At 35.7% G+C, this 15600-nt stretch overlaps 1 protein-coding gene across 2 annotated transcripts; it reads left to right on the top strand.

Moving 5' to 3' along the window:
- Positions 1-1931: 1931 nt before the first annotated feature.
- MYO5C (Unconventional myosin-Vc) lies at positions 1932-9435 on the top strand (the record flags this gene model as incomplete). Of its 2 annotated transcripts, XM_012936277.3 has the most annotated exons (4): positions 2213-2349; positions 2392-2600; positions 5401-6047; positions 8058-8985. In XM_012936277.3, exons 1-4 carry the CDS (start codon positions 2304-2306, stop codon positions 8983-8985), a joined length of 1830 nt encoding a protein of 609 aa, XP_012791731.2. In that variant the 5' UTR covers positions 2213-2303. The 2 variants fall into 2 exon arrangements, with proteins under 2 accessions (XP_051070214.1, XP_012791731.2); XM_051210244.1 differs by lacking the exons at positions 2213-2349; positions 2392-2600 and adding an exon at positions 1932-2212 and having other exon boundaries at positions 8058-9435.
- Positions 9436-15600: the final 6165 nt, after the last annotated feature.

Genomic DNA, 15600 nt, shown 5'->3' with positions numbered 1-15600 from the left:
CATTTTTCCGGCCAAGCTACCAGACAAATTGCAAGCTAACCTTAAATATGTCCAGAGAATCATCACCAAGAGAAGTAATACATACCGCAGTGTTTTTGCTCTTAAACGGCCTAATGATAAGATTTCACTAACTTACAAAAGGCAGGGATCCTTAATGTCAACTTCATATACCAACAGAACCAGAATTCTGCAAGCGCGCAGCACTCTTCAACTCTAGTTCCAGTTGAAAACCTCGGACAAATCCACATTACTCCCGGGTTAGTGTAAAGAAAACTAAGATAATTGCGTCCAAGAAGGTCATCAGTATATGTCAATATCTGACCTATAATCCTGAAGCAGTGCCAAGAAGCCTTCAGCACACTGCTTGATCTATTCAGGTAATCAATAAATTCACACAAACATCCAAGAGAATGGAAGCAGGCTAATCTCTCCACAATATTCGAAGAGGGATGTAGAAAAGACCCACTCTGTTACAGACTAATACCGTCGAAAGTATTGGAAGTACTAGTCGGTGAACAAATGAGGGAATATATGCATGAAGACAACATTTCCCAGAAAGCTCAACACGAGTTCAGGAAAAACAGGTCCTGTGTGTTCAGTCTACTGATAGTATGGGAAAGCTGGACGACTTTCCGTGACCATAAAATATAGATTCACGCTATATTCCTTGATTTTGGTAAAGCCCTTGGCACAGTACCTCTTATACTTTTCATGGTGTAAGTTGAAGAGATGAGTTTAACTAACTCACTTTTATCCTGGCTCCGAAGATCTCAGCATCACGAGTTTTACCAGGAAAAACTTTGAACACACTCCGGTTCTTGATCTATGCTAGCAACCTTTCAGATGAGATTAGCTTGGCAGGAGTGAACTATGAAGACGACGCATAGATCTGGAGGTCCATAAGAGGCGAAATGGATGCACTTGAGCTTCAAAAGGACCTTATAACAATACAGAAGTGAGCAATAGACAATGGGTTCAAAAATGACACGTCAAAATATCGTGTCATAAACATTCTATCTCATTCGGCAGAAAAACCTTACTTCATCACGGAAAACCGCTCTCAACTTTCTGATCAGAGAACGATCTCGGGTAAGTAACCGCAGAGAGCTTAGACACCAGCTCAAACTAGATGGAGGATGTCATAACGACAAACACAACTCCTCACTTTGTGCGAAGACAATTCTGAGCAGCCACCTCGGAGTTGTCATTGACAGTGTTTGAAACGTAGGCATCGCCTCACTGTAAATCTCACTATGTCGTTCCGTCTCCTCTCTTCAAAAGAGATATAAATATCTTAAACCGAGTAAAAATACGAGCGACTGTGTTGATTAAAGTTCCGAATCATAAATCTTACGAGGGCGTACTCCAATACCTGGGATTATTCTTGTTGAACGACAGGCAGTTAAGTTGTTCAACAATGGCATACAACATTTTAAGTACGCTAAGCCACCCTGATACGAGCATCTTCTAAGAACACCATCACATTCCCCAAGGTAATCCCAGAAAGACTGCACACCAAACAACAAAAAGCCAAGTGCGCTTTCAACTTTTCCCACCAAAAGTTGCTCCTATTTGAAATTCAGTTCCGGCCGAAGTGACCACAGCCTCTTCGGTGGATGGCTTCAAGAGAAGACTTGACAAACACTTACTTGCCCATGGGTTACAATCTCCCTCTTGGACCAGGTGCATCTGACGAGTGTCTTAAAAATCTCCACAGCTATCATTACCGCGAATCAGTAACTACTTTCTTTCTCTCTTAATATTATCTCCGTTTCCCCTCTTATTCTTTCCATTTCGTCTTCTTACAAACTACCGATTATTTAATTAATTTATTTATTTACTCACAAGATAATCTCCTTCTCATGGCACTTTATTATCTCCACATTGAAATCAACTACCCCCTGCCTGGTTTTGTGATAGCTGCTGGTTTCCAGAAATCATACTGCCCTTAGACAAACACATTTGCTCAAACTACAAGAAATACAAATCCACAAATAACTGACTGGAATTACTGCAGTCGAGGACTAGACTACCACCCTCTGGACATTGTCAAATACCATAAACCGTAATGAGACAAAGAAGAGAGAGCAAAAAGTCAATCAGTTTATACAAGCTCGTGGTGAACATATTGGATATTGTAAATGTTTTGAACATCCTTCGGTGTTAACTAAGTGTGTAAAGCGGTAAATCAAGCATTGTAAACATTATCAAGGTCAGCAGTGTTGGAGAGATTGAAATACGGGCCTAATGATGCCTGATATTACTTAGTTAATTATTGACGTAATTTTGTCACTATATACACAATGTTTGCTCCATCTGGAAGTCTTGGTAATAGTAAACTGGATGAAGGTATATATAATTATATTCTACTGCAGTAACATCTGAACTTAGTTTTAGCAAAGGATATTGAAGTAAAACAACTACTGCACAATGAAATTAATGAACTTAAATTCAATTCTGATCAACTTCAAAAGAATCTCGATCTTAAAACATCACAGTTTGAAAAACTAAAACGTGACTTCATTTTTAATTTTCGGTTAATCAAGGAGCGAGATCTGGCGATTAATAAACTTAGTGGACGTGTCTCTTCTCTAATCAATGTGAGAAATTCTTAGCCATGAGTTCAGTAATATATGACGATTGAAATTACTGTAATGTCCACAAAACCCATCTGATAATAATATAATGCCTAAAATTGGCGACACATCTGACTTTAGCGAGACTACAATTTATGGACGAAACAATCAGATATAAGATAAAAAGTCACGGGGTTGGGTGCGGAATTTATCCGTACGTTTTTCTTAATAGAGTTTCGGCATTATAGTTGATTTCAGTTCGTGGTGAAAACCTTAAATCTAATTTCTAACCCTAACCATCAACTGTAAATGAGAATTCTAACTGCTTTATAACCCTCATTTAGTCCTAATTAGTAGTTGGTCACTTCAGCGTCGCTCAAAGGTCGTCCATGAATTATAGTCTCGCCGTTTATAGGCAAGCCTCCTACTCTCGTCTTGCAAAAACTTAATCGATGGCGCGATGCTTCTATAACTAACTTTTCGAAGAATTAGTTATGAGAGGTTCTTTTCACAAATCTGAAAATAGTTTAAATGTCATGAAGTATACGTAGCGTAACAATTCTGATAAATTTCATGGTTTAATGTTTTATTTGTTTACTGATCCTGTTATTTTCAACAGGACCTCTATCACTGTCAGATTGTCTTAGGCCTTCTATTTTGCCAAGCTTTTCTGTTTTCCAACGAGATACAATACAACTTATATACATTCTGACTGTACTGAGCTATTTATAACTGCTTACGCCCTCGTTTTTATGTATTCTATGTCCCCTTTAGCGTGCTGTTTTTTCTCCACGCTGATATGGGCTTCACATTTACATTTTTGTATTTGAGAATCACAAACTGAGGAAGTTAACAGTAGATAAGTGTAGGGGTCAAGCCTAACTGACTGTGCTTGCTGTGGAGAACGACATGTGTTACAAAAGATGAAGATTCAAAAATGACACTGAGTGTACCAAACCTGATTACCAACACTGCTAAGTTGTTATTAGTGTTCGATGAACAAAGGCATTTTGCATTTTATTCAAAACATTCCATACATGCTCCTCGAAGTGAATTAACGTGACTACTCTTTATTTTTATGTTGACTATAATAAAACAAGTGGACGGCTTTAACTAAAAAGTCGACGCTGAGATAAATATATATTTTACTTCATACTATCGTTAAAAGACTGTCCACTAGCATTTTCCTGTGAAACAGGAATAGATTTCTCAATACGAATAACTATATTCTTTGTATTTTCGTAGGGTTGTTTTCCTTCCTAAAAATTGCCCAAAATCTAAATCATACAGACGATGGTTGTGACAGATATTTAAGTGAATAAAGAGTCTATTAGATTGACCAGTAGAAAATCCAAAAGTATTTGACGTGCATCTAATACCTTCTTCCCAATGAACATAGACACTTTCTTTCACTTGAAGGCTCTCTTTTTGGAGGATTAAGAGATGTAAGTGTTATCACTAAGGTTAAATTTAACAATTATAAAATTATTGACCATTAGGCAGAATGTTAGTAATAAAGTCATGATATATTAGAAACTTTATTTATTTGAACACATAAACATTGGTATAAGGAAACACCAAACACATATACGCACACAACAACAATGAGGCCCGTAGCAGTCATTAATTTGTTTGGGGGCTGTAATACTACCCGGGCGCCAAAACCGAAGCAGGTGGTTTTCTTAGGAGGCCACACCCCGAGCCTTCGACCTGAAGGTCTGATCCACAAGGCAGTGGAGCATCGTAAGAAGATGCAGTCCCATAGCAGCCGGTGACCAACAATAGGTTCGGGCGCCATTTGTTCCCTCAGGATCCTGGAGCCCATGTGCACCATTGGTTTGGAATCAGGGTTTTTAACCTCCCTAGGTGGACCATCCGTGTCTACCAACATGGTTAAAGTAATGGACATTCTTTTTGTGTCCTCTCAGTTTCATGAATAACACCTCGGCCAGGGGAATGCAGTGAGTAGGACTCCCCTGGCAGTGACTGTATACGTGTGACCATGTGAGAGCTGACCCCATCCTCGACCGTACCAGGGCATTTAAGGGCGATATATTTGAGACGTCCCAGTCAGTACTGGTTAAGATATCAGAAGTTTTTCATCAGACTAAACAACTGTTTTTAAAAATAAACAGATAGGATATGATTGTAGACGAAAAGCGGCGAGACTAATCTGTGGACGATCTTACGGCGACGCTAAAGTGACCTTGAGAATGACCACCTACTAACTAGGATTACATGAGTGTTGTTAAACCGTGTGAAGAATTAGAATTATGATTTACAGTTGATGTTTAGGGTTAGGAAATAGACTTTGGGTTTTCGTCATGAACTGACATAAGCTAAAATGCAAAAACGCTATTCATTCAAATGGATGAAAAGTTTCGCGCCGAAATCCAAGACCTGTTGTCGTAAATCTGACTGGTTCATCCATAAACTGTAGTCTCGCACAAAAAGCTAGTTATCAACCGTTTCTTTTTAGTGTAGAACTCTTCGACAATATTCACTCACAACTTTGAGATGTACCGTATTCAAAACTTTCTAGTCACATTGCGAGTGTGTTACAACTAAACCAGAGTATGAGACCAATAATTCAGATTATTAACTTCAGTTAACATGTGATCTGGCACAACGATTATCAAAAGGTAACTATCGCCGTTCTGATCATCCAAACATATACAAAAGCGTCAAATATTATTATCATCATATTTTATCTACTTTTCTTTCCATATAGAATCACGCTGTCTATACAATAAGTTTTCACGAGTCAATAAGTAACATAGGGTTCTTTTAATCAATAATTAACTGTTGTTTGTTTTTCCTTCAGAATATTCATTCGAGGGATATTCTAATTAGTGAAATCAAAGTTTCCTTAGATCGTACACAATCAGAGCTTGCACAGGTGAAATCATCGGAAGCAAAATTAAGAGAGGACATTGAAGAATCTCTCCACGAAACTGTCAAACGAGAACAAAAGCTACTTGAAAAACACAATGCAATAATTGAGGTATTAAGAAAAACTGAAACTGAAGAACGCATCAAATTGCAAAACAATATTAATCGTCTTCAGTCAGAACTTGAGAAGGAAAGACTTCATGCCGCTGTTGAACTGCAGACTGCAATCGACGACGCAGTGAAAGAGAAAGGAAGACTCAGAGCTGATACTGCACAAAAGATCTTTGACCTAGAATTACGTATCCATCTTGCAAATGAGTCTGTTGAACTAGCTAATAAAACTAAACATGATTATATAAAAGAATTATCATCTAAGGAGGAAGAAATATGCAATTTAAACTGTACATTAAACGAAATGAATAAAACAATTGAATCACAAAGGCTTGAAATTCAAGATTTGCACACGCGGTTAAATGAATCCAAACTGAAGCAGGTGTTACTTGAATCAACTAAAGCTCAAAACGAAGAACTAGCAACGTCACAAAAAGCTGAGCTTACAGAAGAAATTGATAAACTGAAGTAAGTTTATAAGCACTACATTTGCCTAGAGTACACACGACATTCTGGGATAATCAGAATTATATATATATATATATATATATATATATATATATATATATATATAAACAGACTTCAAGTTACACATGTACATGATAGCCATGGAGAACCCAAACATAAGTCATAGATTCAATGTCTTTATGTTCTTTACAAGTTGGAGACTACTTGAATTCACTTTTTATGTAACGAGCAAAACTCTGCAAGAAAACTCCGTTCTTCATTTGTGTAAATTTATACGTAAAACTTTTTAAGTTCCCCTGTCAGTCAGTTACAACGTAGGATCAGGCAGTATATGCATCGGTCCACGTTGCCACACCTTATTAGCACGACAAGATGAACACCAAATTCACAGAAGCAGTTAGTTCAATGGTGTATAAGGACATAGTACAGGAGGAAAGATTTAGTTCGTAGAAAGAAAGATATAAAGCAATTTTAATCCCATGGTTTAACGCAAGAGAGAGAGTGTGTATACACCGACAACATTGTGATCGATCCTAAGCCATATCACACGGAGTCTCCAGCCATTGGTTACGATAGTCACGCGGACCCCAACCAAGTGGTCTGCATCTATCAATATGGCTAAGACTAGGAATTAGGGACTTCAAGGACCGATGCCACGTTTTGGTTTGGCCACCACTAACTTTCTTCCAACCGTGTCCAACACTAGTCAGCATTGTGCGTAATGGTAATCGGTGTTTAAACATCCGTAATACGTGGCCCAACCATCTCAGTCGATGAAGATTTACAACCTTATCAACTGATTTACCGTTATTCTTTAATACTCTAATACTCAGACAGATATTAACACAAGAAGCAGGAAAGCGAACCGGAAAAGGTAAGCATACCAACTCGTCTTGATAAAGAGTGATTCGGTATTTATAACCAGACAAAAATAAGTTAAAGACATGTGATCAATACGATAAGTAATACAGAAGCTCAAATAGAAATAGTCAAGGCTATAGGCAAATAACTGATAAGGTCAAAATGTGACTCAAGAGGAATAAAGTAATTGGTCAGTGCATAAGCTAAAATAACCCATATCGGCGTGACATAAGACTAGACACTACATGTTCATCATGATAAACATTACGGGTTCGGTCTGGATGTAATTGAATTTTATAGATTTGAAGATGTTTCTCATCACTGGCCACAGTTGATTACATTAAATAAATGGACTACATGAAACTAGTTGGGTTTTTTTTTAAAAAAGTCTTACGTTTGTGATTGGACCTCGATATGTTTCTATATTTACTCTATCTTTATCTCCCAACGAAAAACATGCAATCAAGGTAGTGTTCAATAGTTTATGATAGGTTGTAGGTGTGTTTCAGGATTTTTAGTGAATGTTTTCTTTATTCTTATCTTGGTGTCACCCTAATCTTCCCGATTACTGCTTATACTCTTATTACGTCTACCACTATGGGATTTGAATCGACAACTGTATCTCTGCTAATGTGGCGTGGCAACTCGAACTGATGTACGTACGTACGAAGTTCTACGTTGTTACTGACTGACTGACTGAGAAATTTGATTTATATACCATCGGGCTGAAAATCACCAATCTAAAAATTTAGTCGGTGACTTCGTGAGTCAATTAAAGCTATACCACCATGGAAAACGTGGAAGCACTGGACGGCGGCTTCATCCTAGTATGGGACTGCTCAACAGTGTGCATCCACGATCCCGCCTCCCGAGACATTCGAACCCAGGACCTATCAGTCTCGCGCGCGGGCGCTTAACCAACCAGACCACTGAGCCGGTATCGAATGGTGTTAATGTCTAACTTCGCGGGGTACGGGATCGTGAATGTGCACTGCCACTGAGGAGTCCCATACCAGGACGAAACGGCCATCCACTGCTTCCAGGTTTTCCATGGTGGTCTAGCTTCAATTGACTCATAATTTCAATCTGTGAACTTTCTAAAATCTCCACAAAAGCCTTTCTGAAAATATCTTTTATTTAAAATTATAGATTAACATTACAACATTCTGATGAAAAAATACTCACTATCACTACTAATTATGAAGAACAAGTGAATTCACTTCAAATAGATAAACAACATTTAATTGAATCATTGAATCAATTAAAACAACAAATTGAAAATATTCACAAATTATGGAATGAAGAAAAAATCAAATATCAACATGCTCAATATAATATACAAATGTTACAAATACAAATAAAACATCTTAATGATGATTTAAAACAAGCATTATTAATAAAACCTAATCTTTATTTATATCAAAATAATCAACATGATCATCTTATTGAACAATTAAATTCTATTATAAATCATTGTAATCAATTAGAAAATGAAAATATACAATTAAAACAAACAATAAATATAATGTCAGAACAAGCGAAACAATTTGCTCAATTATCAATCATAAATGATAATGATCATAAATTATGTAAAGCAATTAAACAAATTTATCGATTATCTATAGAAAAACAATCATTAATTGAATTAAGTAATAGACTTCAATCGAAATTACGTCAATTAAATCAATATCAAAAACAACCAATCAGTAATAATAGTAATGATGATGGTGGTTTAAACAATATTCAAAATTCAATGGTCAATCATTTAGATATGATAGATAATGTAAAAAATATGAAAAAACTGTTAAATAATAATAATGAATCTATTACTATGATAAAAGATAATCTAAATAATGCTCATTTAGATAATGATCATGATCAGAAACAGCAACAACATCAGTATCATATGACTGATGATATTGAATCAATAATAACAGGGAAAGGATCTATTTCTACTATATTTAAATTATTAGATGAAGTTCATTCATTAGATAGTGAAAATGATATTGAAAGTTTATATGGAAATAGATTAATTATACAAGGAAAACATAAATATATCCATAATTCTAAAGTATAAACTTTACTTTTTTGTACTTACTTATACCTGTTATTCCCAATGGAGTATAAGCCACCAACCAGTATTCTACAATCCACACTCTGTTATGTGCCTTCCTTTCTAGTTCTATCTAATTTTTCTTCATTTTTCTTATGTTTGTTTCTATTTCTTGGTGTAATATGTTCTTTGGTTCTTCCTCCTGTTCTCCTTTAACCTTGAGGATTACATATGAGAGCTTGCCTTGTAACGCAGTTGGGTGCTTTCCTCAATATGTGTCCTATCGATTGTCAGCGCTTCTTCCTTCAGTGGGATCTGGTTTGAAGTACAAACCTACTTACGGTCTAATCAATGAATTGTTTTGATTATTTAGAGAGATTTACATAATATCTGTAACTAATTGTATAATATCATTCATATTAAATTAAAGGTAATCATTATATACAATGAATTCAAATATACATATATCACAAGAAATATGGTTTGTTTTCATTTTTATTCAGTTGACTGAATGTTTTAGCCTGACTGTAGAGTAGTCCCCAAATCCCTGGTACGGCCGAGAGCGGGGTGGGTCCGCCCTCCCTCTCGAAATGATCTCGCGCGGCCACGCGTATATAGTCTCTGCCAGGGAAGTCCTACTCACTGCCTTCTAGTGGCGGGGGTGTTGTTTACGAAAATGAGAGGACGAAATGCGAATGCCTGGCGCTTTAACCGGATTCCAAACCAATGGTGTACATGGGCTCCAGTATCCTCAAGGAACAAATGGCGTATGAACCAATTGTTGGTCACCGGCTACCATGGGACTGCATCTTCTTACGATGCTCCACTGCCTTGTGGATCAGACCTTCAGGTCGAAGGCTCGGGGAGTGGCCTCCTAAGAAAACCACCTGCTTCGGTTTGGGCACCCGGGCAGTATCACAGCCCTCATACATATCGAATGAGATTTGTGTGGCGCATATGTATTTGGTGCCTCCTTGTACCAATATCTATGTGTTAAAATAAAATAATAAACTGTAGATTAGATTGCAGTGTTATGGACGTATGCATTCCATGTCTTCCTCTTAATTTCATATCATTTATTTGTCTTTTTCTATCAGTAACTTGAATCGATACACACATATGCGTGCCAGATCCTACATGATTAATGATAGCAGATTGATTAATTGGAACTTCTATGATTTTTCAACGATTCTCGACTGTGTTTGTAAATGTGTGATGTTCCACTCTATGCATACTGTGTAAGGATATTATTGAGGAACCTAAAAAAAGGAACTAGATTAAAGGGTGGTCTTAGTGACCTAGGAGTGTAGCTACATTGCTTAAGAGAAAACTACTGGACGCGGTTCACATATAGCTCTTTCATAAATAGTTCTTAGTGTATAAGCTCTACACTCTTAAGGCTTTATCCTTAGCGGTAGAAATCCGTGGGACAAGGTAAGGTATATTTCGCCTAGAACCCACCTTCTGTAACACCTTCCTTCCATTGTGGGGATGCAGCATCGCCGTATATTCTAATTGTCCGACGGAAATACCTTGCTGGAGTCACACTCCAGTACAATCAGCAGTAAAACTTTGCCCTCTAGCTTCAAAATTGGTGCTTTTAGTCTTAACACATTTCAACTGGACTTGCTGATATGGTAAGGCTAATATAAGTCCACCAGCTCGCCACGGTAGGCCGACTGTTAGATATGTCTGGGATTTTAGAAACTAGATTCAAGCACGCGCTGCCTATTGCCACACTCTACAATGTTATCAAGAAGCTGATTTTTCTCTTAATCTATAGAAATTTTGATTGAGATTATGAATCGATCAATGTCAGACCACCATTAAAAACCTGAAAGCACTGGACGGCTGTTTGTTAATTATCTCGAATGACTTCTTTAAACTAGTCATGGGCAATGTTTACAATAACAGTAGAAATGGATCACATTGAAGTCATGGATTGATCAAAATTAGACCAACAATAAAAACCTGGAGGTATAGGACGGTCGGTTCGTCCTAGTATGAGACTCCTCAACAGTACACATCCGTGAGGGTCCCGAATGAGAAGTCATACACTAGGATGGAATGGCTATCCGTTGCTCCCAGGTTTTCAATGTTGGTCAAATTGAGATCAGTTCTTGACTTAAACTGAAAATTCTGCAATCTCTACAAATACCCATATACTAAAAACTTGTGTAGTGTGTCGTTGCTCTCGCTAAAACTCTCCTAGTAATCCACTCCTATTACAAAAACCGAAATCATATTCACTTATTAATTTAACAGTTTTTCACCACCGAACTGTCTAGTTTTTATTTGCAATTTGTACAGACGTTTGGAGATTGTCTTTGGCTGAACTAAGGTGTAAGGTTGTTCTTTTTTTAACTCAATACGTTTGTTTCTGAATACGGATTACAAACGGTAATACACTTAGAAATGGCCACGACTCCCTGATCAATGACAAGTTTAAAGAACAAACAAGAAACGCAATAATTATTGGGCTACAGTATGTATGGTAATCTTTATTTTATGACGAATAACTACGATATGATAAGTGCCTCTAAAGTATGGAATCCAATGTACTTTCAACTAATCTTTTGTTAAGGATATTGCATAACGGTATACAATATATTTCAAATATAACTGATAGCAAATATGAATCCATACATTTCGTAAGCCATTTTTATCATATAATATATGTACACGAGACCAAGTACTGTAGTCAGTCGGTCATAAGCAACATAGGACCTGGCACATATGTAAGTTGGTTCAAGTTGCCTCACCATATCAACATAAATCCCATTGTAGTAAAAGTAGTGATAGTACCAGTAGTAGTAGAGAAGATCCCTGGAAGCCTAGACAACAATTGTTATCTCTAAAAGAATGTATATGACAAGATTAGATGAAAATGGAAGTGGGCAACCCTGAGGAACACCACTAGTTGTCAGTTACGATAATAGTTCACTATTAGCTCTGACTCGACCAGTAGCGCTCGAGTAAACAATCTTGATAAAATTTATGTAGTTTTATTACGTCTTTCAATGACAGACACTCCCATAAATCCTATCGATTAATGCAATCAAATGCTGCTTAAAATTCGAGAAATGCCAGTGTAATTGGCCATCCGCAGTTAATGTTTAAATTTCAGAACCTAAAAAATAGCGAATAGTTAGTCAATACATCCAGATTCAAGTTTGTAAGCACCCTGGTTTTCTGGGGTTCGTTATTCACGAACTCTGGTTAAGCGCTAGATGATTACTGAGGTTAATATTCTTAAGAACCATAAAACATTTTATTTTACTTTGACTGCATAAGTCTTAATGTACTCACTTCCTGTTCTGCTATAAGAAACAAATAAGGCAAGTTGTAAGTTAGGCGAATAATTTATATTTAATAATAACAAAAAAGTACAACTTTCCATTTTCTGTGATAACGGAATAAGACAATTTATGACTAAGTCTCCCACGTTCTCTATAGTACACAGAATAATCTTTTTATAAAATATTCAGGAAAGAATAAATATACAAATATAATATACGGCGTTAACTGAGGTCCACAACAATCAGAGTCAGATGCAATTACGATCGAAATGGATCATAGAAGCAGGACCAAATTAGTTGCATGTAAACGTTCTATAAAAAAGATAGAAGGGAGGCAGTTAACTATGAAAAAACAACCCACAAGAGCTCAAGACCATAATAGGCGAAAAGGTTGTACAAGTTCCTTCTGTATAGATATTTCTAATCTTTTCAAACGCTTCGACAATGCTGAGATGATGGAAGCTAAATGTTTTTGGCAGCTTTCTTCTTACCTTGTAGATGACTATGAACACAGAGTCCATTTTGATTGAATGACCTACGTCCACAAAGTGTTCGATTATTAAGCTATTTCAGACTTTTTTTAGTTAGGTCGGGTGATACGCATCAAACAACCTATACGCCTGGCTTTACATGAACAAGTAAATTGACAAATATACATGGGGTAATTTATCCTTCCGATTCTTGCTAATCGCAAAGTTTTTGCAAAGCACGTTCTATTGAGATAGAGAATCGGAAATTCTCATTTTCAAGATGTCTGTAGCTACGTCATTCTTTGAAATCAACATTCATATAAATAATTTTCTTTGGTATGAAATCTCCTGATTACAGTTCATATTAATTTTAACATTTTATCTTATCACATTGAACTTTTCCTTTTCAATTACAATTTTCACTATATTGAAACGTTCTGAGCAAACAGTTGCATTAAATGTTCTCAAAAACTATCTGAAGTATAGCGCAAGGCTCAGTGAAGGAAAGACAAATGTTGATTTTATAAAGGAGTACATAGAAACCAACTTGTATCCAAAAATATATTGGAAATCTTTACGTCGCTCTAGAATTCAACCAAATGGAAGGACTCTCAAACGCTACGCGTTTATAATCAAATCGATTCTCTAAACTTATATATTGCCGAGATGATAAAAAATGTCAACGAGAGAATTTACGCGGTAGAAGAGCTCCCTGATAAATTAAGAGAACAATATCTGAACTATGTTGAGCTGGTTGTTAATTCAAGAAAAGAAAAGAATGAAATCCGATAAAAAATCTAGACAAACATTCCGGAAATGAAATTTCCATCTAATCTAGATCAGTATGTACACAATTTTTCTAGTATTATGCTAGATAAGAATAAGTTAGAAGCATTATCATTAGGCCCTAAGTTTTATGACTTTAATAAAACAATTTTAAACGCATAACACAATTTTTATGAACGAAGAATATTCTTTTCAATGAATTTCTAATCAGGTTCTACAATCATAAATCCAGATCATCATATCATTTAAAATCAAATCAAATTGTTAATATTGGGGTTGATTAATATAAAGTTGTTAACTTGAATCAGTTTATAAGTGAAATCAAATTGTGAGATAAATGATCAAAATAAATATGATCAATATGGGGCAAGAGGGAGAGAATAATGTAATTACAATTTAGAAATTACGTAATATATAGAATAATATGAATTAGATTGGATATTATAGATAAGATTGAATGTTGAATAAATTTCTCGAAAAGGTTATCAAGTGTAATAATAATAATAATGACAATGGTGAGATAAGTTGAGGATATAAAAATGAACATTAATCAAATTACGTCACCATATCATAAAATTGATTATTAACTAGTTGGCCAGGGTAAAAAAAAAAGGAGCGGCTGAACATCTTTCTTTTGGATGCAAAACTCTTGCTTTTTGATCTGAATAGCAATTGCTTCAACCGTCTGCATGATTCTCAGTCTGATGGAATTAGGTAGACTGTTGTTAACACGGTATATTGCGAAAGATTGCTCCATGTTGGCTGTATGTCCCATCTGAATTAAATGGATTAAAATGGAGCTGTTAACCGTTTTAATTACACCTTCGCCTAACCACACTGGGAGGTGCTCACAAGACTGAATATACAAATTCCTAGAACATCTGCCAATATGACTTGCTCCACACGAGCATTTGAATTGATAGATACAAAAAGAAGCAACTAGTCGAGACAATTGATCTTTCAACCACAGAGTTTTCATTGGACTTGTGGAAAACATTAATTGTGATCTACCTGTATTAAAAGTTCTTTGGATTGACCTCCGTAACTTCAGTCTTAGCATTTGACTAGGTGTATCGCCTCTGAATTTAAAGCGTATATATAGAGGCTTTTTATTCACTGTTAGGCATTCTCTATGCTGTCTTTTATTGGCTATGTTTTTATTTATAGATTGCTTCGAAAATACATTTTCTTTCAGGGTCATGTAAAATGCCTTTATCTTATCTTCGACCTTATGCTCTCTAGATACGGAGTATTTTCACTACAACTAATAATTACTTTTCCCGTCAGAGCATACGAATACGATGAGCTATACTGTTACACATGTTTAGGTAAAAGCAATATGAACGAAGATCTACTCACTACTATTTAAAAGAAAACAAGCATATGAAAATGGAGAAGTTTTCGAGTAAATAAGAATTAAATGTTGAATAATACATCATAAAACATTGAAAAGTCTACAGTCTTTTCACACATGGAACAGACATTGAAAAGCTTGTCTAGAATATTTATCAAAAGTTAGATTAGAGTTACCTTTGTTTTTTGATTGTAAGAATCTAAGGTTTTGTACTTAATTCCTTTATTCTGCTAACTTTTTTTCATTATCATTATGATCTAATTTTGCTTTTATTCACTTAACTTGCATTGTTACACCATAGAGTCTTTTGGCTCATCTGTTAGTACTTGAACTTCCAACTAACTTTATTAAGAATTATACCACTAAAAAATCAACTAAACGACGTAAGAACTGAGTCTCTCCCGAATTCCGTAGTGCTTTATTCAGCGAACAGATTATATCCGATTCGTTATGAATTAATTCCCCCCTCTTTTCATCCACCAAAAATTAATAAAAACTAGTCAACAAAGTAACTGGTTAAATCACTGATTAACATATGTACACATATATGAAATAAACATGAATGACAACTGAAGTTGACCTATTGACATAATATTCTAATAAATAAACTATGACATCAAATAAATGTATGGAAAAAAGACATAAATGAATCCCAATCCCTGAACATATTTTACCATACATTACAACATTCATCTACAATGACAAAAAGGTTAACAAACTTTTTCTTGAA

This window comes from Schistosoma haematobium, chromosome ZW, assembly GCF_000699445.3.
Source record: "Schistosoma haematobium chromosome ZW, whole genome shotgun sequence".
NCBI classification, from domain to species: domain Eukaryota; kingdom Metazoa; phylum Platyhelminthes; class Trematoda; order Strigeidida; family Schistosomatidae; genus Schistosoma; species Schistosoma haematobium.
This window is presented reverse-complemented; position numbering and strand designations above follow the sequence as displayed.